The sequence below is a fragment of the Takifugu rubripes genome, chromosome 7 (genome assembly GCF_901000725.2).
Source record: "Takifugu rubripes chromosome 7, fTakRub1.2, whole genome shotgun sequence".
In the NCBI taxonomy this organism is placed as follows: Eukaryota; Metazoa; Chordata; class Actinopteri; order Tetraodontiformes; family Tetraodontidae; genus Takifugu; species Takifugu rubripes.
Genome location: NC_042291.1, coordinates 14,338,573 through 14,361,020, shown reverse-complemented (window position 1 = coordinate 14,361,020; position 22,448 = coordinate 14,338,573). Strand labels below are relative to the sequence as shown.

At 46.5% G+C, this 22,448-nt stretch overlaps 2 protein-coding genes across 6 annotated transcripts; one reads left to right on the top strand and one right to left on the bottom strand.

Annotated features, from left to right (window-relative positions):
- Positions 1 to 1,162: 1,162 nt before the first annotated feature.
- she (Src homology 2 domain containing E) lies at positions 1,163 to 6,480 on the bottom strand. Its single transcript, XM_003966227.3, has 6 exons — positions 5,651 to 6,480; positions 5,186 to 5,312; positions 3,788 to 4,042; positions 3,256 to 3,574; positions 2,574 to 2,693; positions 1,163 to 2,044 (listed from the first exon to the last, which is right to left on the bottom strand). Exons 1-6 carry the CDS (start codon positions 6,095 to 6,097, stop codon positions 1,852 to 1,854), a joined length of 1,461 nt encoding a protein of 486 aa, XP_003966276.1. The 5' UTR covers positions 6,098 to 6,480; the 3' UTR covers positions 1,163 to 1,851.
- Positions 6,481 to 7,168: 688 nt separating this feature from the next.
- On the top strand, positions 7,169 to 19,169 carry cgna (cingulin a). Of its 5 annotated transcripts, XM_029838789.1 has the most exons (22): positions 7,169 to 7,343; positions 10,345 to 10,519; positions 10,782 to 11,580; positions 11,682 to 11,779; positions 11,859 to 11,928; positions 12,010 to 12,105; positions 12,730 to 12,851; positions 13,066 to 13,177; positions 13,258 to 13,470; positions 13,608 to 13,756; positions 13,952 to 13,978; positions 14,454 to 14,574; positions 14,656 to 14,868; positions 14,965 to 15,186; positions 15,267 to 15,515; positions 15,621 to 15,791; positions 15,934 to 16,095; positions 16,654 to 16,827; positions 16,940 to 17,058; positions 17,175 to 17,283; positions 17,363 to 17,526; positions 17,892 to 18,024. In XM_029838789.1, the coding sequence occupies exons 3-22, from the start codon at positions 10,783 to 10,785 to the stop codon at positions 18,022 to 18,024; spliced, it is 3,522 nt and encodes a 1,173-aa protein (XP_029694649.1). In that variant the 5' UTR covers positions 7,169 to 7,343; positions 10,345 to 10,519; position 10,782. The 5 variants fall into 5 exon arrangements, with proteins under 5 accessions (XP_029694649.1, XP_029694650.1, XP_029694651.1 ...); XM_029838790.1 differs by lacking the exon at positions 10,345 to 10,519; XM_029838791.1 differs by lacking the exon at positions 7,169 to 7,343 and having other exon boundaries at positions 17,892 to 19,169.
- The last annotated feature ends 3,279 nt before the right edge of the window (positions 19,170 to 22,448 follow it).

The following is a 22,448-nucleotide window of genomic DNA, read 5'->3' as shown; positions in this document are numbered from 1 at the left end:
AGAGCTGCTTTGGAACAATCTGGTGGATTTTATCCCACTATTCAGGCGCCATCTTTGCAGGCCTGTACGCGACCACTCCACTTGTCTTTGAGCGTAAATCTGACGTTTTCACAGACAAATAGGATTGTAGGCTCACGCTGAATGCAACATTCCCAAAACAACTACAAGGGTCACGTGCCCAACACCCCGGGGTTCTTGTTTGTTTTGACCTACTTTGAGATTTAATTAAGAGAACACAGAGGGCCGTTGTGTAACATCGCAGTTTCTGACCACTCCGGAATACAAACTGCTGCTCGAAAGTGCGGATATGCCACATCCAAAGGGGCTGATACTTTCTCTGACCCTGCACTTGGACCCTCATGGGTGCAGCCACGATCACTAATGACAACGGTGAGTCACTAATTTCATCGCTCTGATATTATTCGCTGCTGCCAATCACAAAACAATAGTCTGTAATTATCGCTAATAATGTGACCACAGACATTCGTAGCTCTTTTTCTACCACAGACTATCTCTCCTCGCTCTCCCTCTCCCCCTCTCTTCCTTCTCCACAGAGATGGCCCTACCTCGCTCCAACTAATCACCATGGCAACCCGGTAATCCTTGAACAGAAAAAAATGTTGACTCCCAGAGATGCCCATACACACACAAGCACACATTACGGGACTGGATGCACAAATAGGCATGCAGTCCCTGTTACGCACGAATGCGAACACACGCACACAAACACACGCACACAAACACACACACGCACACACACACAGGCAGACTCTCATGCGAGCCAGTACACTCACTGGTGTTTACTGGTACAACATATCTTACCACAAACACACTTCCAAGCATTAGTGTGGGGATAAAGCCTCTCTGCATTCTGTGTGTTGGGAGAGGATTTAAATGTGCCGTCTTTCCTGCTGGGTAAACTCCATTTGTGTCTATTTTATTTATGCATGTGTGCTCAACTGTATGCCCGTGTTTGCATTTGTTGACGACGGATAGGTGAGCGCATGTGCATCCATGAGGCTGCATGTGTTTAGAGCTGTAATTGATTTCACACTCAGGTCAATGCTTTTGCAGCTAGGGGAGGAGAACGCGCACACACACACACTCACACACACACACACACACACATTTTGGTTTCTGTCTGTTTTAATGATGCTAGGGCTTATTTAAATTTAATATGAATTTTATTTTATGAATTAAAAAATACAACAATATTATACAGGCCATATTGTTGTTCATTATAAAAAAAACACACAATATCCATCCCTCCATAAATGCATCATCGACTCACACGTACATTTTTGGGTAAAACAGTTTATTAACCACAAGTTCCTCCTAGTACACTAGATCTAATCACCTGATCAATAAAAGTCTTCCCTTTGAAAGGCAGACTAGTGTGCAAATTAACCTGATCCTCTACAACTAATAGCCTGATTGATATGTAGCATGGGACAATGAGCATTGATTAAACTGACCATCTCTAACGATATAGCAAGGGGGGTAATTGATGATGATGATGTCAGCACCTCCGTGTAAGAGCAACCCCCCAGGTGATATTGTTTTGTATTTTAGGAAAATTTGTATCTCCCTGATAAAAGATATACATTTAGTCCACTCCGAACAGCTCGAGTGTTTGGTAAATTTTAGTTAATCAGCACTACAAGGACGTGATCTGCGCATACCTATACCACGCATACAACCATACATTTAAGGCAGTACACAAAAGAAATCAAAGCAGCATGTGCGTTTGCAAGTGTGTCAACTTCTGTCTGTCTGCATGGGTTTTGTGCGCAGGACTGAGCTTGGCCTCTCTGCGCATGTTTGTCTATGTCCCAAATCCTTCGGTCATGTTTAGTGCATCCTGTGCACAGGATGCTGCAGGGTCATGTGCTCCGCTCCAGTGAAAGGCAGTCTGTGTGTGCAGTAGTGGTGGACCAGCTCGGGGATGCTCGGGAAGACACAGCTACTCTGATCCAGGGTGAAGCCCAGACCCTTAACGCTCTTAGTTTGGGCCACGATGATGTGCACACAGCTCTGACTGGTCCTGATGAAACATACAACACACACACACAAAGAAATGCTTGAAAGTCCTAAAATGACTAAACAGATGAGGAGGAAAACAGACGAATATTGGAGACAAAACACAAGTATGGTGACACTAGTATCTGCCTAAATGAGCTCCAAAGTTCAGTGGGTGTGTAAATGGGGTTAATTGTGTTGGCTTTCAAATGAATGAGCACAACAAATGTGCATACACACTCACTCATACTGCCATCATCACGTTAAAATATATGCAAAGTGATGTCACCTGTGTGAATATTAGTCATGACCCAAAACAGTTTAAATGAGATCACAAATGGATTCATTTGCAGGTTTAGCAAATTTGTATTACCTGAGGAAATATTTAAACATTGATTTCCAAAGTGACACAAGAGAAAAAAACAAGACGGCGATGCACTAAAGCAGCATGCAGAAGAAATACGCACACTCAACACTGTATAGCGTGCGTAGTCGCTGTTCTGCAGGCACATACACACTCAAAGGAAATCACTTCCACACATCAGCGCACTCACTTCAATGCGATGGAGTACTTGCTGGTTCCTGATTCGCTGTCTCTCACCAGGAAGCTGGCTTCCCTGCAGCGCTGCAGCTGAGCCTCAGCCTGCTGCCGACTCACACTGCCATGGTACCAGCTTGGAGAGGGGAGGGATGGGGGACAAGGGAGGGAGAACGTGATGGGAGAGGAAGCAGATCAGTGACATATAGCACAGTGACATATGGAGACAAGTCAAATGTCAAGCCAATGATAGTTGATGTTGAGAAAAAGCAAAGAGCGCCAACAAAGAGTCACTGGAAAGACACAGTGACTCACACGTAATGTAGAAGCTATGTGGTAACCTATTAATGCACAAGTGTGGTATATTTATGTTGTTATTTCTGTATTACAGCCATATTTGGTGAGATCGTTTATTTGCTTTAGAAGTGGAGACAAACACATCGTCGTTAAAATTCAAGAGACGTCTACATCAATGCTGCTGATGACAGAGGCCACGATGAGTAATGATGATTGGAAAATTATACGTATAATTTTAATAATATGGAAGGATGTGGAACGTTCCAGTCATCAGGAGCAAAAATGGTTCAACCCAACATGTTGTTAGTAAGGTCTACAGTGCAGATCAGCCATGCCATCTCAGATAACTCTGAAACATGCGGTGGTTTGAACATTCCTCCTCCTCTGTCCTCCAACCTTACCTCTGCTTCTCCAGGGGCAGGCTGGGGTCCACTTTAGCTGTCTCCCCATCCAGCGGGGCACTGGGCGAGGTGGGCGATGGAGGGGAGAGTTTCAGGGTCGGGAAGGAGGGAGATGGGGGTGTGAGAGGAGAGAGTTTGAGGATTGGAGAAGAGGGGAAGGATGGAGAAGATGGAGAGGAGGGGGAGGGTATTACAAGAGTTTTATGGTTCCAGTTCTTCTGCCTGAGGGTGTGTTGATGCTGTTGCTGCTGGGGCTGCTGGCGGACTGAAGATGAACTGTTCTCTTTACTCTGGGAGCAATCCATGGCCTCGAACTGAGCTGAAGGAACCAGCAGAGAGAAGGCTCAACCTTTCATAATAAACTTCCATCAGGGCTGAGCCATTACAGTAAACACATCTGGATTGTTTTGGTCCATCCTTTGCAGTAAACAAACGAATGAACCCACAGCATCCTTCATTCACCCCCCCCCCCCCCCCCCGCCACCACCACCACCACCACCACCACCCTTGTCAACATCCCATTATTCTCTACCTGACAGCACTCTAACAATGTCCTCCTTTCTCCACTCCCATGGCAGCTCATACTCCCCAGCAGGACGGACATCAGACTCTGGTCGGGTGACGGGGATCCACACCCCCTCGCGGTCGCCTTCCAGCTCTCCCTCGTACGGCGTGTCGTAGATATTCAGAGGCACAGGCTTCCCCTCCTCTCCTTTCCCCTCTTTCTGACCTCTGTCCAGCAGGACACACACCTTCAGGAGGTCTTTGGAACCCCGTCGACGCACCTCTGCATCAGAAATTGTCATTAATAGTAAGTTTGTCAATGTTAAGAAGACACATTTTAATGGATCAATGTCACAGTTTCCTTTAGTTGCCAAAATGCTCTTCCTAGTGTTGATATATGTATTTTTTATTGCTTTAACTGTCTTATGTCTTCACACAAAAGCCCATTTGGCCTCAAAATGTCACAGAGAATAAATTTCCAAAAAGGGGGGTGGTGATCCTTTGGGAGACACATGTTACTGTTTCAGATTTTTTGGTTTTAAACAAGTGTCTCTCTGCCTGCTTCTCTCCCTCTGTGTGCATTTGTGTGTATGTGTGCATGTGTATGTGTGCGTGTGTGTGTGTGTGTGTGTGTGTGTGATCTGCCACTGTCAGGAGAGAACCTGCTTCCAAATGCATATAAGTAAATATGTCATACCTAAAAAAATCATAATGTTACAGTGATTTTGCATTCATTCAGTACTACAGGAAGTTGTAGATTATGATCAGTTGTTTTGATAAGTAAGTAATTTAGCAGGAAATTTCACTTGTTGTGTTTCTTTGCTGTCTGACAGGTAGCCTGTGTGTCTGCACTATTGTCTGACCAAACAATGGAGCTACAGGAAGAAAAGGTCAACACAACAGCTGATTGGACAGCTCACGGGGCCGCTTCCTGGCTGTTGGGAAGTGATTGGACAAAACCCAGAGGGGAACTTGCAAGTTTTGGGAAGGGGTGAGGGGGACTTTCAGTTCTCTTCACACATAAAGGCCATAAAGCATTGTGTGTGTATGGGGGGTGCACTGGGGCCAACTTCCTATCAGGAGAATGGGGCAAAGGAAACAGAGGCAGGAGACAGGAAGTTAGGAGAGGAAGCTGCACCCATTGTTCCTGCGCAACACTGTTTCTATGGCAACCGCCAACAGGGTGGGAAGTCAGTAGAGACAGCAAGGGTCGAGTCCCTTTAAAACAGACCTTTAGCAAGAATGCAGCTCATGAGAGTGCAGGAAGCTCCGCTAGGATGTATAAACAAATCATGCTCGGATTGCAAATTTCAGCTTTTCTACAAAGTCAAATTACTATGCAACACTAAAGAAAATGTGTTTTTAAAGGTGCACAAAAAGCCCCACACACTGTCACAAAGTGTATCAGAAAGAGATCGTAACCCACCTGTTATAATGACTTGGGCATCGTAGGGCTCCATGTAGCCGTCGTTCACCCCGGCCCGCTCGGCCTCCCTCTGCTCCTTGGTTTTCTCTGCATCAAAAGGATCTGCATAGTCTTCCAGGATGATCAGCTATCAGGAGGAAAATCAGAAAACCATTCAAGAATTCAGCTGGGAGTGTGTGTGAATGTCTGTGCGTGCTATCGAATGGAGGAAGCAGCAAATATTCTTGTGAAAAGAGGTCAGTGCATTGTGTTTGCACGTTTGATGTGACACACTCTTTCACCACACTGTTCTTTTTACAGGGTGGAAACTTGATACATGGTTATAAGGTGCAGGGGGAGGCAAAGCAGTAAACTTTGGCCCATAAAAAATTGATGACTTAATTGGTTTTGCTTATTTAAAAAAAAACTATTATCAGTTTAAATAGACGATCAGTGCTGCAGTAGATTTGCTTTTAAGCTCCTTACCGTCGTTTTGATGTCCGGCCTTCCCTTCTCATTCTCGTGTTGCTTCTGTTCGCATATCCCGCTGAGCTTGGGGGTCTTGTCCTGTTTGTCCACCTTGATCATTCTGCTGATGTACGCTTGCGCCAGACTGGAGGTCCTCACCTGGCGGTTCTCATCCAACGTTCCGGTATCGATCTTTGCGTTCTTGCGTCCTTTTCCACTGGTGAGACTATCCCAGACGGTCCCACCAGAACTCGGGCTGTTGCGACCCAATTCGGAGGCCGAATTCTTCCTATTCCTCCCCACCAGCAGACCACCCATCCCTCCATCTTTGCGCGGATTCACTTTGAGACTGTCACGAGAAAAAGAGGGTTTGGATCTCGATGGTGGGCCAGATTCAGAGGCCGAGCGGACCCTCTCGGTTCCGTTTTTCAGATTGATGGGGAAATCTCTGAACCACTTTGCCATGGTCGCCAAACAATTAACGAGTCGCGCTTGGAGCGAACCAGTATTACGCGCAGAGGCTCCAACTTTACGCACGGATATTCCACGCACCAAATCACGTTAACTGACCTCAGTGGTGAATATCTCACTCAACAATTCACAACCTGGCGTTGAACTTCTTTCTGACACTAAACGGCCACTTCTGGCGCGTCTTCGAAGTCATTGGCCGGTGACTTTTACCGTCGCCCCGCACCTGCACTAACAACTATCCCTGTAGTTTGAAGAGCAGCTTCTGGAGAGCGTAAACTCGAAAGAAATCAAAATTCTTCTTTGCATCAGGTAGAGAGCCCATTCCCGGAGCGTGAGACGACTCGTCCTGTCTGCCGATCAGAAAAAAGGATGAGAAGGAGAGGAAAGTTTTGCCTGCACATTGTGGGATGTCGCAGCAGTCTGGGGGAGGGGCTGCACGTCGAGGAAAGTAAGGCAATTAAACTTTACAAGAGATGTCAACGCCGTGCCAAAGCGTGTCCCCGTAGAAAAGGCTGGGTACGATAACACATTTTGGAGTTATTTGTTTTTGTGTGTTTGTGGGCAGGTGGATCAAACGTATTTGGCGTGATGGCTATAAACAGATTATGTTTCCACCCCTTTAATTGCACTAATTTTTTAATTAATATATTTGATGCTTTTATACCGGTAAAATGTGAAGACGAACCTCATCTTGTTGATTTGTTTCTTTTTTTTAGGCGCAACTTATGGCAACTACCTATGTAGATCATAACGCCACCTACTGGTAACTTGAAGAATAAAACTTGAAACGCACCAGCCTGTAGGCTGTCTGCTGTCCACATCCGAGATTGTAGAGACCTTTGTCTGGGCCGCTTCTGCAGTTTTATCTCGAGCTATAATAAAGAGAGAAGGAGAGAGATACCTGTAAATTTCAGCATGTCATAAAGAAAGTTCTGCGCAATACAATAGTGGCAGATGGGTTCCACCAATAGCAGACGAAGCCACTGTCTATAGTCCCGCCCAAATCAGCCTAACTGTCCAATCACAGCGCTCCTCTTGGAGAGACGGGGCGGGGCCTTTGTTTCCCCGACAAAGGTAACAGGTTGCAGTCGCCACATAATGAACTTGTTCTCTCTATGAAGTCGTCTGCGTTTTAAATGTCGTTTTCCGCATGGGCCTAAGCGAATTCCCAGGGGTAATATTTGAAAGAATATTCGCACCAGCGACAACGCGAAGAAGCGGAATATATTCAGAGAAAGAGGTAACCTAGCGCCTTTTGCACTTTATATGGCGAGATGGCTATTCAGACAGACAGACAGACAGACAGACGAGACCCATCAGTTATCAGGGATGTTTTGATGCCGTGTGGCACTTAAATTACGCAGTGTGTTGGCCATGCAACAAGTCTTTTCAATATAAACGAGATAAAGGGTCTTTTATGCATGATTTGCAGGGATTGGTGTGAAGCTAACGTTACTCCAGAGCAACTTTAGGTTTCTTACTTGCGTAAGAGATTTCTGCGACTCTTGTGAGAGCGTTTGTTGCTCATTTTAAATCTGTGACAAGTTATATGCCTCTGCCATACCGATCTTTGGGGATTTGCCACTGGAAAACTGAGAAAATAGGTTGACCCCGGAGACAACATGTAACCACGATCATAATCCCCAAAGTCCTTGAATCTGCGCAACTTTGTAATGAAAAATGTATCCCCTGCAAACGGCAAAAGGAATGCAGTTCTGCAAAGCAGAGATGTTTTCAGATGTTAAACTCCAAGATTATAGGTCTGAAGCAATTACAGCTGTGAATTACTTGTTGAGATGAAATCCGGGCAAAAGCAGCACATTAAATTTTGCACAGATGGGTGAAGCCCAGAGAGGAAAAAAAACTGCAATAAATCACTCCAAACTCTCCTCTCTCTCACGCACACACATACACACACACGCACACACACACACACACACAGCATGTGTAATAAGGAGGACGCAGAGAAACAAGTGTCTGGAATGTGGGGAACGCACTCATTCTATTCACGTGCTCTAGATATTTAGTTATTGGTATATTATTTTGTAACGCTGAACTGTCCCTTTGTTATGCCAATGAGCTGCCCCGGCTGCACAAAGAGGACTAAATGGCTGTTTGTCTGTGTGTGAAAGACGAGCAGTGTGTGAAGAATGTAACAGCGGAGACGAAAGGCTGAAAGGCCACCAGCTCCAGTTGTGTTCATCTCTTCCAGAGTCCTCCTGTCTTATGTGTTTTCATTTCGTTTGGCACATCCAGTAGTATGATGGCAGAGTCATCCTTTAAACACACTCCCTATTAAATTTATTATGCGAGAAGATGCACTTGGATATCTGGTTTTGTTATCACCCTCAGCTACGTTTTGACAGAAATATGCACGAACCTTTGCTGCCTTTGGAGCAGAGATGATTCTGTGAACCGTTGGGACTCCGTGAGTCAGCAGATGCACTTTCATGACTCCACACATTGCTGTTGTTTTGGTTCTCTCCACACCCGCTCTAATCCCCTAATTATATTTTCCATTCCATCTTGGATCTAAACAGGAAAGTAGCTTTAATTCAATTTGCTGCTAGCGCTCCGTTGGAGGCCGGGGCAGAGAGCTCGCCGGCGTGACGGGGGGAGCTAGTTTGACTGGCGTCGGGCACCAGGAGCGTGCAGATACCCCCACAGCTGACCTCAGGTGGCGCTGCATTCAAATACCACAGCTCAGCAACAGTTCACCCAGATGGCTTTGAAGAAGGGGAAGAAGAAAAATGACATTGTGCTCTCGGACTGGACGAGGAATGTTTAGTTACGAGAGGAAAGCGACCCAGGGAGAAGCAGAGAGATGGAGGCAGAAGCGGACTTGTAATTAAATCAACCACAGGAAGGGAATGAAAGAGTGTCTGGTTCCTTTTTGGCATTTGCAGAATATCTGGTTGAATTTTCCGCCCCACATGAGCTGAACAATAGGATCCCCCTCACCCCTGTCTGTGGAGACCTGGGACAGAGATGTTCCTCACTGACACATCAGTGTGCAGATATGAAGATGTTCCTGTGTTCCGGTAGATGAAAGAGATCTGCAGCCATCCTTCACATAGCGCCAGTAAACTGGATCATACGGAGCGACTGAGGGATGTTTGTCGATGCATGACTTGTTTGATTGACCTTGCTCGCGGAGGCGGCGGGCTTCGAGCTTTCTGCTAGAACGCACAAATGTGTTGTGACACGGCGCTTCCTCTGTGGCTCCCAGAGGGTGTTGGGGGGGGGGGGGGGGGGGGGGGGCTGAGGGAGCGGTAAACTGTGCACGTCTGATGGGCAAGTTTGTCTGGGAAAGATGCTGGGATATCTCAAGCGCACCAAAAAGGTTAAAAATGTCACCCAGGCAGCACCGGCTGTCTTTCTGGCTCTGCCTTCTGTGGCTTCGAGGAGGGCCTGTTTTAAACTTGTTTTAGGGTGTCGCAAATAAACAACACTGTCATTTCATTATTTCATTCTTTTCTAGGCTGAACTGAGGCTTCTGACGTCAGCCATGGTTTTCCAGGACTTGTGACACCGCTGAACTTTGCTGCTCTATTCTTCCCATTTAACGATGCACCAAATAGTTGATTTGACCTGGAAAAAGTAAAACAGTAATGAGATTTTTCCTCATTATCCTTTGCGTCAGAACTGCAACAGTTGGCCCATTGGGGCGCACCAGAGACAGAGCACTTGCACAGAGAGGATAAAGGAATGTCACATTCCTCTTTCTTTGTTTTCTGCTTTGGAAAACTATGGAGAGAAAGTAAAACAGGTCAGTGAAGGGCGGAGTTCCTTGAACATGCTGGACTTTGGTGACAACGGATCAAACAGACATCCTCTGCCCCGGCCTTTGGTTTATGGACAAATTATCTTTGCACTGAATTAAAAGAATTGTAGGTGTGATCGCTGACGTGGACGTGGTTTAGGAATCAGTCATGAAGAGCTACGGGGGGGGGGGGGGGGGGGGGGGGTTGGGAGTCGAGATACAAAAAACTGGAGAACGATCAGAGTTCCAAGTCCAGAAGAGTCCCCTTTTATCCTAAGGGTTTTGTCAGGTATATATTAAGTATCACCTTGGGAAGATGATTGTAAAGGCTTTGCTGGTTTTTACAGGGGGGGGGGAAAGTGATATGTGGGTGTGTGGTTTCAGGTTAATGACTAATGGAGTGCACTGAGGTCAAAGTCCACACACAGAATATAAAACCAAGAGCATATTGTGTGTGTGTGTGTGTGTTCAAAACAAGGTGGCGGCTCTGCGTTCGTCTCACAGGGATTCGGCATCTCAGGCTCGTCTTTGTTGACGAGTGTCTTGGTATTCAGTTTGATTCTGGAATCTGAGGGAAAGTGCTGTGGTATGCTAATCTGATCAGCGACTGTGCAGTAGTCCCTTCTCTCCTCCGCTTCTCCAAACCAGCTATTGTGAGTATCGGCAAACCAAAACCTGATCCCCTCGACAGATACTGAACTCGGTGTAGTTAGCCTTTTTAGCCTAGCATAGACACTTTCTTTCCATTTATGTGTGAGGATGCAGACAAAATATTCTTGTTCTAGTTCAGTAAGAGTCTTTAGATGTGTTCTAAGAAAGTTTAATGTGGACATAAAGTATGTGAGCAGTTAATATTTTTCTTGGTGTAAAATATGAGAGTAAAGAATGTTTCTGCATCTTTGTTCTTTTTCTCAGCATGAGCACTTCATCTTCAGGGCAGAAGAACCCATTGGACTATGGCGTCCAGATCCGCTTTATAAACGACCTCTGTGATACTGGTGGGATGCAGCCCGGGCCCCAGCCCAAGACCAAGCCCCAGCCCACCTCCAAGTATGGCGTGGCAGTGAGGGTGCAGGGTATTGCCGGTCAGCCATACGTGGTCCTGAAGGATGGACAGAAAGGAGACTCCTACGGGGTCCAGCTTAGGACAAACTACCCGTCTGGCTACGGTAGCCTTCCCCGGAGGAGAGAGAGGGCAGACTCAGGAACAGGGGGTGCAGAAGGAGGAGGAGGAGGCGGTCAGGGGGGTGCTTTACGTAGAGCCCAATCTCACGGCTCGCTGCTTGACAGGGATGGAGAGGGAGGGGCAGAGAAAGAGGATTTTCAGCTGTCTAGGCCACCAGGGGATGGGAAGTCTGGGAGTTATGGGAATCTGGATGGTGGAATTGGGGTAAGGGGGGAGAGGGTACATGTCAATGCTAGAGAGGGGGCAACAAACAGAAATATGTGGGACAGCTCACACATGGCAGCAACCGAGCACCCTTCTAATCAGGGAAAAAGCCCAGTAAACAGACTAATAGACAGATTTGATGGTGGGAGCACTGGAGTCCAGCAGAGAGCATTCCCCCCTCCACAAGCCAACAGAGAAGCATCCGTCCTCCCCGCCCCCAATTCCTACAGCTCGCCTCCGTCCTCCACTCACAGCAGCCTGGGCCGCGGCCAGGGCGCCGTCGCCACATTCCCGGGACGGTACGCTGACGAGGAGCCGCAGCAGGTCAGTGGGAAGAACACAGTGTCCAGTTAACTCTGTCCAGTCAGCTCCACATCACACACCATGCAACAGTGCAAGAGTAGTTTTCTAATCTATGTCTCAAGGTGACCCCTGACCTTTTGCTGGACCAGGGTCCAAGTGCAGAGATGAGCAGCGAGGAGGAGCAGTTCATGCAGACGATCTATAACATCTTGAGACAAGGGTACGGATCTCCTCGGGGCAGGATCTTCAGTCTTCACGCTGGATTACTTTTCTGAATCTTCAGTTTCTGTTTTTATCAGGACTAATGAGAGCGACGTCGTCACCAGACATAAAGTCAAGATCATTGCGCAAAAGATTCAGAACCTCAAGGTCTTTTTTCTTCTCAACATAGCTGTTTCGTGTATGTTCAAATGGTGTTTCTTACATTTCTCCATGAACGTTTTCCAATAGCCCAGAGAACGGGTTCCGGATGAGTGGACGAGAGAAAAACGGGAGCTGGAAAGAAAGATGAGAGAGCTGCAGATTGCCATGGAGGAGGAAAAAAGGGTGAGCCCACCAAAAGGAATAGTTATTTCAGAGAATGTAGGAACGTGTTTTATTTTGAAAAACTGAACAATTGAACACTCACTGGAAGTTCCTGGTGTAACCTGCTGGGCACCAAATGATCAAAAATAGATTTGCAGACCCAGGCAGGTACACAGTGCTCCCAGTGGAACCATCAACGCTAGGTAGATGCTGGGGGAAACCAGCAGAGCTTTGGGGCCAACCTGCCCCTTTAGATCATCAGTAATTACACACACAGAGCATATTGAGTCCTAACCACCCAATGAAGTCCTCAGAGGATTCCTGTCCTTTCTCAGCTGTTCTCCACAGGAGAGAAGGGGCACTTCAGGCTCCCTTAGAGTGGTCTTGAGATTAATCATCAGATTAATCCTTAAAGCCCTCTAGGCTAGTCAAAGGTGCACACACACACAATAATCTAACTTCAATAATGAGTCATTATAGGTTGGCTTAAGGAAGGTGGGAAGGTCTTAATCTCTAATAGTGTCTAAGTACATAATCACTTATGCATGTTGATTAGACGCGCATTAGCATTTCCTAAATGCCACCAGAGATAGCCGATGTCTAAAGTTTCACTGCTCTCATTTATTCATGTCTCCTTGTGTGCAGGACTGTGCCAACAATTCCGATCCTGCTCTGAAAGCTGAGCTGGAGGCCTGCCTGGATGAAAACCTGCAGCTCAGAGAGCTGCTGGACCGACAGAAGACAGAGTTAAATGAAACACAATCAGAGTGAGGACACGAAAGGCACAGACACTTAAACACACATTCATCTGCCGATGGATGGAGGAAAGAGCAGGGGCACCAATGTCTGTGAGTCTTGGTGCTTCTGCGCGACAACCACCACTTTGTGTTGGCTAACAAACCGGGCAGTAGTGTTAATTATTCACGAGACAAACAAGTGTGCCACAATCGCAATCGTGCCTGACTGTCCTCGTCCCTGCAGGCTGACGCAGCTGCGCATGGACAGGGAGAACGCAGAGACACGAGTCAGAGACATGGAGGACCAGCTGGCAGAGTTTCAGGATGAAATGAGAAAAGAGACGGGCGACAAAACGGTAACGCAGAGGCACAATTACGAGCGAAATGAGATTCAGACGCGTTAAAAAAGTCGCTCAGATCGGAACCTCGTGTGCAGGACCTGATGTCCTGCCAGGCGCAGTTGATGGAGGTCTGTCAGCAGAAGAAGAAGCTGGAGGAGAGCCTGAGGCAGCGAGAGCGAGAGCTCACCGCTCTAAAGGGAGCGCTGAAGGATGAGGTGGCCAGCCACGACAAGGAGATGGAGGTGCTCCGCGAGCAGTACAGCGCCGACATGGAGAAGCTCCGCGGCAGCATGGAGCAGGTGTCTCAGGTGTGTGACCACCACAAGCTCACAAGACAAACCACAACCGTTTCACCTTCTATCCGTCAGCATCTGTGGCAGTACAGAAGAAGAAGTCTTGGAAATGTGAACCTCTGTACTAATAGATCTGCTGTTTATTGTTTCAGTCTCAGGCAGGAATCGAGGCAGAGCGGCAGCGTGTAAATTCATCCATCCGCGCTTTACAGCAGCAGCTGGAAGACTGTAGAGATGAGAGCAGCCACTGGATGGAGCAGTTTCACACCACCAGGGATGAGTTACGAAAAACCAAACAAGAGTGAGTCTGTGTTTTTATGACATGCATCAATCAAGAGAAATAGTTTCATCAGCCTGCCTGGATTTGGGATTTGCACTGTTTATGTGTACACAAGCCTCCCCCCCTCCCCCTCACGGTTCTCCTGGCAACCACAGTGCTACTAATGTCTGTCCCTCTCTTCTTTTTGTCATCACTGTTTCTCCTCCACACTGTCAGAGAGTCAACCTGCAGCCCCGACGCACTGTGAGAGTCACTAAACCAACAGCATATGTGTTTAGAGCCGTAGTTGTGGCTAGCGTCAGACAACTGTAGCTCTTAAGGCCATCCACATGAAGTAGCCCCAAATCTGAACCCCCCGGGTGATTTCAAATATGAAATACAGCATCAGATACACCTGGAAATTGAGAGACATTGTGCTGGACCTCATTTGAAGCAGTTTCCTCATACAGCCAGAGCAGTGTGGATGACCTTAATGTTCTGTGTTTAGTTGTTAGAAATGTCCTAGATGTGAGTGAAAAACATGTTCTGTGTCCCATATGGATGGTAATGGGAACTGCTGATTTATTTCCTGTTATATAAAGATTACATAACAACTTCCTGGCTTGTCAAAGCTCATGTGACGTGATTCATCAATGGATCCGAAAGCCGATGATCAGATAAACAAGCTACAAATGTCTGACTTCCCTTTTAGTCTAAATCTAAGCTGCGTTTTCTTCAGAGTCCTGCAAGTCCGAATGGAGAAGGAAGAATCTGAGGAGGAGGTGAAGGAGCTCCAGGAGAAAGTGAGCTCTATGAAGAGGCAGATGCCAGACCCGAGCCAGGCCCAGACTCTCAACCAGGTGCAGTAACCCCCACCCCCCCCCCCCCCCTCAGCACTGTTGGGTCGTAGCCTGATGTAACAAAATGTTGTTGCTGTTTAGGAAAAGCAGCAGTACAGCGCTGACCTACAGAAGACCAAGATGGAACTGGACAAGCACAGGGAGGCGTTGGACAGGAAGGTGATGGAGGTCATCGCCATCAAGAAATCTCACCAGAACCAGGAGGCGGAGTTGAGGTATGAGATCGACCGGCTAAAGGACCAGTTACAGAGGACGAAAGAGGACTTTGTCAAGGTCACAGAGAAAAACAAAAAGGTCAGTCCAACCTTAATCTTATAGCAAATTTATGTTCTTTACATTTTTAATTTTTGACTTTTATATTTTTATGTCACCATCGTTGCATATTTATAGCTTCCGGACCCGGTGGTCATCACAGAGTTGGAAGATAAGCTTGAAGAAACCCGAAGAGAAGCAGGACAGTTGAAAGAGAAACTGTCATCAGCTGAGGAGGAGCTGGAGGGCTGTAAAACACGTCTTGGCAGAGCTCAGAGTGAGGTCCAATCCCTCCAAGAATGCCAGCAGGAGCTGGAGGAGGCCAACACACGTCTCAAAGAGAAACTGTCACGGTTGGAGGTACGCGCTGCCTTCGAGATGTGTGGACTCAACGAAGGGAGGATGAGTTTAAAACCCAGCTGATCATCATGTCCCCTCAGAATCAGCTGCAGACCAAGTCCACTGAGAGTTCTGAGGCAGAGCTGGCCCTCCACGCCGAGGTGAGGGGCTTGAGATCGGAGCTGGACGAGGCCAAGAGGAAAGTGTCCAGGCTGAGCCAGGAGATTCGTGAGTTGAACTCCCGTCTGGAGGCTTCCGAGAGGGAAAAGGAGACGCTCAAAGAGACCGTCGGCCAGCTGGAGGAGGCCAAACGACAGCAGGAGAAGGCTCTGGAGAAAATGAACAAGGAGGTAGCAGATTCTTTGATAACGCTCTCGGCAGCAGCTGCTCTGACACAAAAATCACCCACTGATTTCGTTTTTTCCCCTTTTGTTCCTCGTGCTCTTTGTTGGCAGCATGAGTCTCGGTCTGTGTCCTCGAGGGAGGAGGTGCAGGCTCTCCGGGTTCAGATGGAGGAGCAGAAAGAGAGGGCGCGCAAGGACGTACAGGAAGCGCAACGCCATGGCAACGATGCTCAGCGTGAACTGGATCAAAGTCATATGACTCTCAGGAGACTGGAGGAAGAAGTGGGTGTTAGTTTTTTGAGTGCACGTTTTCTCAACCGGTGCATGAACGCCCGTGCAGCTTAATGTGAATTACTGAAGGATGTCGCGTTCAAATCCGGAGAGATAAGCTGACAGTTGCGTCTGTGTTGGCGAATCTGAGCAGATGTCTCGTCAGAAGAAGGAGCTGATGGTCGTGTGTGAGGAGAGAGACAACCACCAGCTGGATAAAGAGCTTCTCACCAACAGACTCCGCCACCTCGAGGGAGAGATCGAGGCCAGCAAAAACAGCTATAATGAGAAAACCCGGGAGATTCGTATCCTGGAGGTAGACTACCAGCACCCGCTCACCTGGGGACCAAAGCATGACATCATCCTCTTAGTGTTTGTGCAGGATTACATGTGGTTGAACTAGATGTGGACATTTCACTGACCATCACACATGATATTCAAGTATGTAGATGCTTTGTTGCCACTTTAAAAAGCTGTAATATACATTATATTATTTGATTTTAGGCTGAATGCTTAGCTAAAATCATTGTGAATCCAAAGAAATCTACACTTTTAAGAAATCATTTCTTTAGTAATCGGTTACTGCTGATTACATGATACATTTCTGAATTGTGTGATTAGATTAAGTAAATATTCTATTAAACAGAATTATTCTAAGGTTGGAAATCATTCCATTGGCTCTATAAATGCAGCTCTGATGGTTTAATAGCTCTACTTTAGATAAGAGCTGCTGTAAACTTCATCACACGTCACTGTGTTCTTCACACTCTTCCCCAATGTGAAGCACAAAGACACAAAAGATCCCAATAAAAACAAAATGTAGAATACTGTAGATTTGGACACTTAAATGTGCTCTCATCTTGGCCTTTGTCAGGACAAGCTGAAGCGAGCAGACCTGGAGCTGGAGGAGGAGAGAAGCAGCCTGGAGATAATGACAGACCGAATGGGCAGGAGCAGAGACCAGATCGATCAGCTGCGCTCCGAGTTGATGCAGGAGAGATCCTCCAAACAGGACCTGGAGCTGGACAAGACTGCCATGGAGAGACAGGTACGCACACACACACGATAGTTGGGAACAGGGAACAATGCAAATCACATGTGGCCTGAGGTGTTATCTGGGCTAGTTTTGACCTGTAGTCGGTCTGTGTCTGTCACTGCAGCTGAAGGAGCTGCGGAGTCGTGTGGCCGACATGGAGGGCCAGTCCCGCTCCACAGCTGGAGTCTCCCAGCTGGAGAACAAGATCCAGGATCTGGAAGACCGCCTCCGCAGCGAAGAAAGGTGGACAGTTCGATCTTCAGATCATGTTTTACCCTCACATTTACACCTTTTCAAAGACCAAACCGAAGCCATGTCGAGTGTCAGCACATGTCCTGTCCTCTCCTGTGTGTGAAAAGGGAGAAGAACTCTGTTTTGGGGTCTCAACGACGTTTGGAGAGGAAACTCAAAGAACTCAACATGACGATGGAAGAGGAGAGAGAGACGCACACTGAACAAAGAGACCAGGTATGGCTCCCGCCTCCTGCTGAATGTCTCGCTTTGAGATGATATCAGAGTCAAGCAAATGCCTCGTCTGCTGTTGCAGCTCGCTCTCAAAGTGAAAGCTCTGAAGAGACAGGTGGACGAGGGGGAGACGGAGCTGGAAAGGGTCGAAGCCCTGAGGAGAAAGGCTCTCAGAGACATGGAAGAACAGATGGAGCTGAAGGATGCCTTGCAGTCCAGAGTCACAGCGCTCGAAACCGAGCTCAAGTAAGCGACTCCTTATCTCCGAAGATATGACAGATATTAATAGCAGCTTAGGTTTTATTGCTGTCTGCAAGAGAGAGACTCAGACGCTTTTCATCGCCTTGCCTCGCAAAATGAGCAGATGCCTTTTAATTTGCACTTCCCACAGATATCCCATGGCACTGTATTACACAATGAAATGTGCAGAAGGTTTGTCAGCGATGATGGAATAGATGACACATTACTCATCTTCAAGTCTAAACGTGCTGTCCTTAGACCTTAGCGCTTGTTGTTTCGCTCTTTGGCCAGCAGGGGGAGCGTTGTGACCTCCCGGAACTAAAAGAGTGAAAAATAATTGATACTAATAATATGATCATCCGCTGTTTCAGGAGAAAAAACACCTCAGCAACTCGTCCCATTTTGGATTCATCAGCACTCAGTTCGGATGACGACAGCCTGTATGATCCCTCCAGCATCACCTCCATCCTCACGGAGGGCAACCTGCAGACCAGCTCCTGTTAAAGCAGCTCTTCACTGACAGGGAGGGGAGGAACCAGTGGAGAGGACGGCTAAAACTGCTTGGTGGACTTTTGTTACAAAGCCAGGAGCAGAATTCTTTTAGATAATAATATCAGGAGGGTGCAGAAGAGAGTGGAAAGATGAGAAGGAGTCTCAGCTTTAGCTGGAACACCCTTCAGCATAGCTATGCATTCACGCCGCACTCGAACAAACAGCCCAGATTGGGTTCTCTAGCATGAATATAATATGTACGCAACATCGGTAACCTACATCGATGAGGGCAGGTGTTTAGTGTACAAGGTTTACGCCTCAATGTCGACTTTCTTTGCAGCACAACTTAAAATTAAAATGCACACAATTGATTCTGTAGCCCTGCAACAACCCAAACAGCTTGTTGATTCTTCTCCAACCAAATATTTCTACTGTAGCTAATTCTCATAGATGAAAGATGTTTATGGAGGTTGGTTATTCAGTGCTGATCGGTAGTTTGGGGGGGAAATGTTCCTCCGTCCACTGTTTAAAGGTCCAGCATGTGAGATAATAATTTAACCATTAAATATAATCTAAGAACTCTAATCTAGGAAAAACCTCATTCTGCTATTAAGGTATATTTTGGTGCTGTTACTGTTTGTGTTGATCATTGTAACGCTCTTTTCTGATGAACTCACAGCTGTTGCTTTGATTTAGGGAACGATCCGACGCTGTCATTTTTCATCAAATCAGTTTAAAGTCAGCAAAGCGAAACCTCACAATGACTGAAAAGCCTTCCTGTCTGATTGTAAACACACACCTTAGCTGTAGAAGGCTGCACAATGTCTATGCCTTCTTTTTGATCAAATCTAAACTTCACGGTTCGTTATATAAAATTTGTATTTAGCCTATAAGAAAGATTTTTATAAAGATATATTCGTATTTGTGGATTTTTGACAGCTTATGTAGAAATCAAACTGTTCAACGGTACTCTGGTGTTTACGAATGCTGAGGTGCTTTTGTGTTCACACTCTGATTGTACGTCACACAGTAGTTTTGGTTTGTTTTTTACTCTAAGCTGAACAACACTAAAATAAGTTGAACGAACCTTTGTCTATTTTCTTATAACACAATCAAATAAGGTCTTAGTGGTGTTATAAAGCAAGTAATCTCTCAAACTAGCGCGTCAGCACATTCTTTCCTGTTAAATAATGTCCACGCTCTATCGAAGATGATTAACCGCCTGAATTCAAACCACCCAACAGACGTTTCCACACATTTTATCACAATAATTAAACAATAATTAAATCCTTGTCTTCTGTGTTGCCGGTTACGATCCTCTCACCCTCCACAGCCTCTTCCTCCACGTTAGCGTGTTTGTTGTTGTGGACCGTGCGTCACTGCGCCCGACGGATGCTGTTATGTCAGCTGCGAGATCACCCGCCGTGTCACCGCTCGCTGACCGTGCAAACGCTCTCGAACGAGCGCCGCTGTTGATGTTTGTCCTCTAATCTTTGCACTGCAGAGTTGTTTCAGCCCGTCGTCCTCTCAGGAGTTGTTGACGGAGGACAACTCCTCTTCCTGTTGACCGTATCCATCAGACGACTGAACACCACAATGGATTTGAGATCACGCTGGTTTCCACAGCAGCATGAATTGATTTGCTTGATTCAGCACAGTCTGTATTTCTTTTTCTTTACAAATGTGATGGTTTTGCTAGCGAATGCAGCGTCGCCCACGCTTGGCCGCGGCTGAAACCTGTTCCCCTGCCACATCTCTGATGGACGGAGGTCAAACAGATGATCTCTGCTGGAACAGGAAGTGTGCCAGCGCAGTTTGCTGGGGTGGAACATGATGGATGGCTCTCTGCTCTCGACAGTGAGGCCTGGCCGAGCACGTCAGGAATGTACGGGGGGGTCAAAGGAGCCGACGGGGAGGAAAGGCAAAGGTCGGCTCTGCAGACCCCCAGGATGCTCCTGGGCTCAGATTCAGATCACCTGTTATTCTGTCTCCTCTTTTCATCTCCAAATGAATACAGGCTGTTTGCCTTGTGCCAACACTTTTGGTTATATAATCCATCCCATAAAAAAAAGAGTTGAAAGGCGGCACCCTGGAGGGAAAAGAACACCAACTCCTTGGCGCGTTGGAGTGTTCTGGCCTTTGATTGTTGTACATTCATCTCAGAAGCGCCTGGGTCTCAGATGTCTGCCCCTCCTGTGGCGCTATTGTTACGGACACGGAAAGAAACCTTTCCCTGGAGTTCGGCGGGATTCACCTGACCAACATTGCCGGTCACACCTTCAGGAGGTTACGTGACACCAGCACGATACTACGCCTCCTCGCACTCTAACCAAACCTGTACGCCGCCACAAGTGTGCAGCACCTGTCGGGCTGGACTGTGAAATTCGACGGAACATACTTTCCATGGGCGCGTTGATGTTTCCATATCATTTTAGCTTTCTAGGCAATGCGCAACGTCTCATGTGTGCGTAGCTGGGCGTGCTGGGTTTGGCAATCCAGACGTGTCAGAACCGTGCATTTGTTTGGAAATCCTCAGGTGCTCCACACGTGGGAGGAAACGCCATCTCGGCTCAGATTGAGTTTTTATTTATTATCTATTTTTCTACGGTCAGTTGAAGTAAAGCTGGGGAACAGCTGCTGTTGCTTCACCGATTTTCATGGTTTCCCTTAGTTACATTACAGATTATTTCATCTACATTTTAGATTAAAAAGACTGATGTCTTCTTTCTTTACGTAAATATTTTTGGAGGTTTTTTTTAATACTTATTCTTTTTGTAATATATCTGGCTTCAATTCATCCAACGGGAAAAACTGATGATAGTGATGACTGATGATAGTTTCAATCATTAATACAGGGAGTGCAGAATTATTAGGCAAATGAGTATTTTGACCACATCATCCTCTTTATGCACGTTGTCTTACTCCTAGCTGTATAGGCTCGAAAGCCCACTACCAATTAAGCATTTCAGGTGATGTGCATCTCTGTAATAAGAAGGGGTGTGGTCCAATGACATCAACACCCTATATTAGGTGTGCATAATTATTAGGCAACTTCCTTTCCTTTGGCAAAATGGGTCAGAAAAGGCTCTGAAAAGTCAAAAATAGTGAGATATCTTTCAGAGGGATGCAGCACTCTTAAAATTGCCAAGCTTCTGAAGCGTGATCATCGAACAATCAAGCGTTTCATTCAAAATAGTCAACAGGGTCGCAAGAAGCGTGTGGAAAAACCAAGGCGCAAAATAACTGCCCATGAGCTGAGAAAAGTCAAGCGTGCAGCTGCCAAGATGCCACTTGCCACCAGTTTTGCCATATTTCAGAGCTGCAACATCACTGGAGTGCCCAAAAGCACAAGGTGTGCAATACTCAGAGACATGGCCAAGGTAAGAAAGGCTGAAAAACGACCACCACTGAACAAGACACACAAGCAGAAACGTCAAGACTGGGCCAAGAAATATCTCAAGACTGATTTTTCTAAGGTTTTATGGACTGATGAAATGAGAGTGAGTCTTGATGGGCCCGTGGCTGGATCGGTAAAGGGCAGAGAGCTCCAGTCCGACTCAGACGCCAGCAAGGTGGAGGTGGGGTACTGGTATGGGCTGGTATCATCAAAGATGAGCTTGTGGGGCCTTTTCGGGTTGAGGATGGAGTCAAGCTCAACTCCCAGTCCTACTGCCAGTTTCTGGAAGACACCTTCTTCAAGCAGTGGTACAGGAAGAAGTCCGCATCCTTCAAGAAAAACATGATTTTCATGCAGGACAATGCTCCATCACACGCATCCAAGTGCTCCACAGCCTGGCTGGCAAGAAAGGGCCTAAAAGAAGAAAAACTAATGACATGGCCTCCTTGTTCACCTGATCTGAACCCCACAGAGAACCTGTTGACCCTCATCCAATGTGAGATTTACAAGGAGGGAAAACAGTCCACCTCTCTGAACAGTGTGGGGGAGGCTGTGGTTGCTGCTGCACGCAATGTTGATCGGGAACAGATCAAAACACTGACAGAATCCATGGATGGCAGGTTTTTGAGTGTCCTTGCAAAGAAAGGTGGCTATATTGGTCACTGATTTGTTTTTGAATGTCAGAAATGTATATTTGTGAATGTTGACCTGTTATAGTGGTTTCCCTGGTGAAAATAAATAATTTAAATGGGTATATATTTAAGTTGCCTAATAATTATGCACAGTAATAGTCACCTGAACACAGAAATCCTCCTAAAATAGCTAAAACCAAAAAAGCCCCACTCCAACTCCCAAAAATATTCAGTTTTGATATTAATGAGTCTTTTGGGTTCATTAAGAACATGGTTGTTGTTCAATAATAAAATTAATCCTCAAAAATGCAACTTGCCTAATAATTCTGCACTCTCTGTAAAATAAGTCTCCCTTTTATCTGTTTATCATGTTTAGTCTACCATCAGCTGTTATTATCTCATGAAAC